Genomic DNA, 1,636 nt, shown 5'->3' on the forward strand with positions numbered 1-1,636 from the left:
TGTGGCAAAAAACTTCGGATCCCTTAAATGTGGAAGCTATACGAGAAGTAAAGCAATCATTAAGCATACCCCTCATAGCCAATGGTAATGTAAAATCCTGGCAAACAGCCTGTGAATTATATGAACAAACTAAAGCAGATGGTATAATGGCGGCTCGCGGTTTACTAGCAAATCCTGCTTTATTTAATTCCAGCTATCCACATACAAGCACGTCTGCACCATTGGATTGTGTACAAGATTGGTTGAATATAGCAGCCGAGGCAGGAGATAATTTACAGTTTTTATGCTTTCATCATCACTTGACCTTTATGTGGGGCTGTAATTTAAAACGTAAACTACGTTTGGAATTCAATACCTTTACGAAAAAACAACAAATTTTGGATTTTTTCTATGACAACTATAATGTTAAACCTGCAGCCGAATTTCTAAATAATCCCTTGAACTATACTGATTGTACGTATACGCATACCAACAGTACGCAAGAACTGACTACGGAATCTTGGAATTCAAATACAAATGGTAAATTCTTTAATGAATTTCAACAGGAATTAGATGCGGAAGCTGAACATGATGATTGTGATTTAGGTAGTAGTTTTTTTTGCAGAAATTTAGAAAATAACTTAGTTTTGTAAGTTTCAACTGACAGAAAAGTTTGGCAAATAAATAAAAATATTAATAGTTTTATGTAATTTTTTTAAATTAATAAACAAAATAAATTTAAAATTTTTGAAATTCTTCCACTGAGCAGCATAAATTTATTTTCATTCCCTTTCTCTACTTTTTTTTTAAAAAAGTACTACAATTTTAGCGCTTTCAATAAATATTACCATTAAATCGCTAAAATTTTGCAAAGATTACAAATTCAGCCACTATTCTAGAGATTTTTGCAACATTATCAGCGACTTTTAACCTTATTCCAGCGATTTTTATAACATTTCAGCCGCATTCAACAACAACATCTTGACAACACTAACAGCATGTGTTTGACATAAAAAATGCGTTGCTTGACATTCTTTAGCATTTTGCTTTGTGCTTGATATTCATTTACATTTCGTAAATTTAACGACAATTTTGCACGAATTTAGACGTTAAACGACGACGCTGCCATCAACAGTCGAAGTGCGAGAGTGCGGCAAAAGGTTTTTTTTATAATTATTTTTTCCTTTGACAATTTTTATATTGAAAAAATAACCATAAAAGCAAAGGAAAAAGTTATTTGTTATAAATAAATGTATTGTGTTGGAGAGTCTTTTTGTATCAAACGTTAGTGAAGTGTTAAATTTAGAGGAAAAAAGGTGAAAAACACATTTTTTTAATACACAGACAATTTGTGAAAAAAAGAGAAGCGGCGCGTCTACTAACTAAAACGTCTTCAAAGATTTGCAAATAAAATTGCAATTATTTTGCAGAATATATAATTTAAAGAAAAAGTAAGTTTTCTAGAATAAGTTATTAAGGAAAAAAAATATTTAATTGGTTTTCGGTTAGTGAAATGTTTATAGTTTAATTGAATACTTTTGGCTATACAAATTGTATGTACACCGGACGCTTGCATCTTTTTTTTAGTTTTCTTTTTTTTCGTGCTTTTTTTTACATTAACGCAAATTAAAAATGGCGCTGTTACATGCTGATTTTT

The 1,636-nt window shown here is 30.4% G+C and overlaps 1 protein-coding gene across 1 annotated transcript; it reads left to right on the forward strand.

Moving 5' to 3' along the window:
* Positions 1-5: 5 nt before the first annotated feature.
* LOC111685438 (tRNA-dihydrouridine(20a/20b) synthase [NAD(P)+]-like) lies at positions 6-742 on the forward strand (the record flags this gene model as incomplete). The annotated part of the gene is made up of 1 exon (XM_023447708.2): positions 6-742. A coding segment is annotated over one exon (627 nt), but the record flags the coding sequence as incomplete, so codon positions are not given.
* Positions 743-1,636: the final 894 nt, after the last annotated feature.

The sequence above is a fragment of the Lucilia cuprina genome, unplaced genomic scaffold, assembly GCF_022045245.1.
Source record: "Lucilia cuprina isolate Lc7/37 unplaced genomic scaffold, ASM2204524v1 Scaffold_6998, whole genome shotgun sequence".
Taxonomy (NCBI): Eukaryota; Metazoa; Arthropoda; class Insecta; order Diptera; family Calliphoridae; genus Lucilia; species Lucilia cuprina.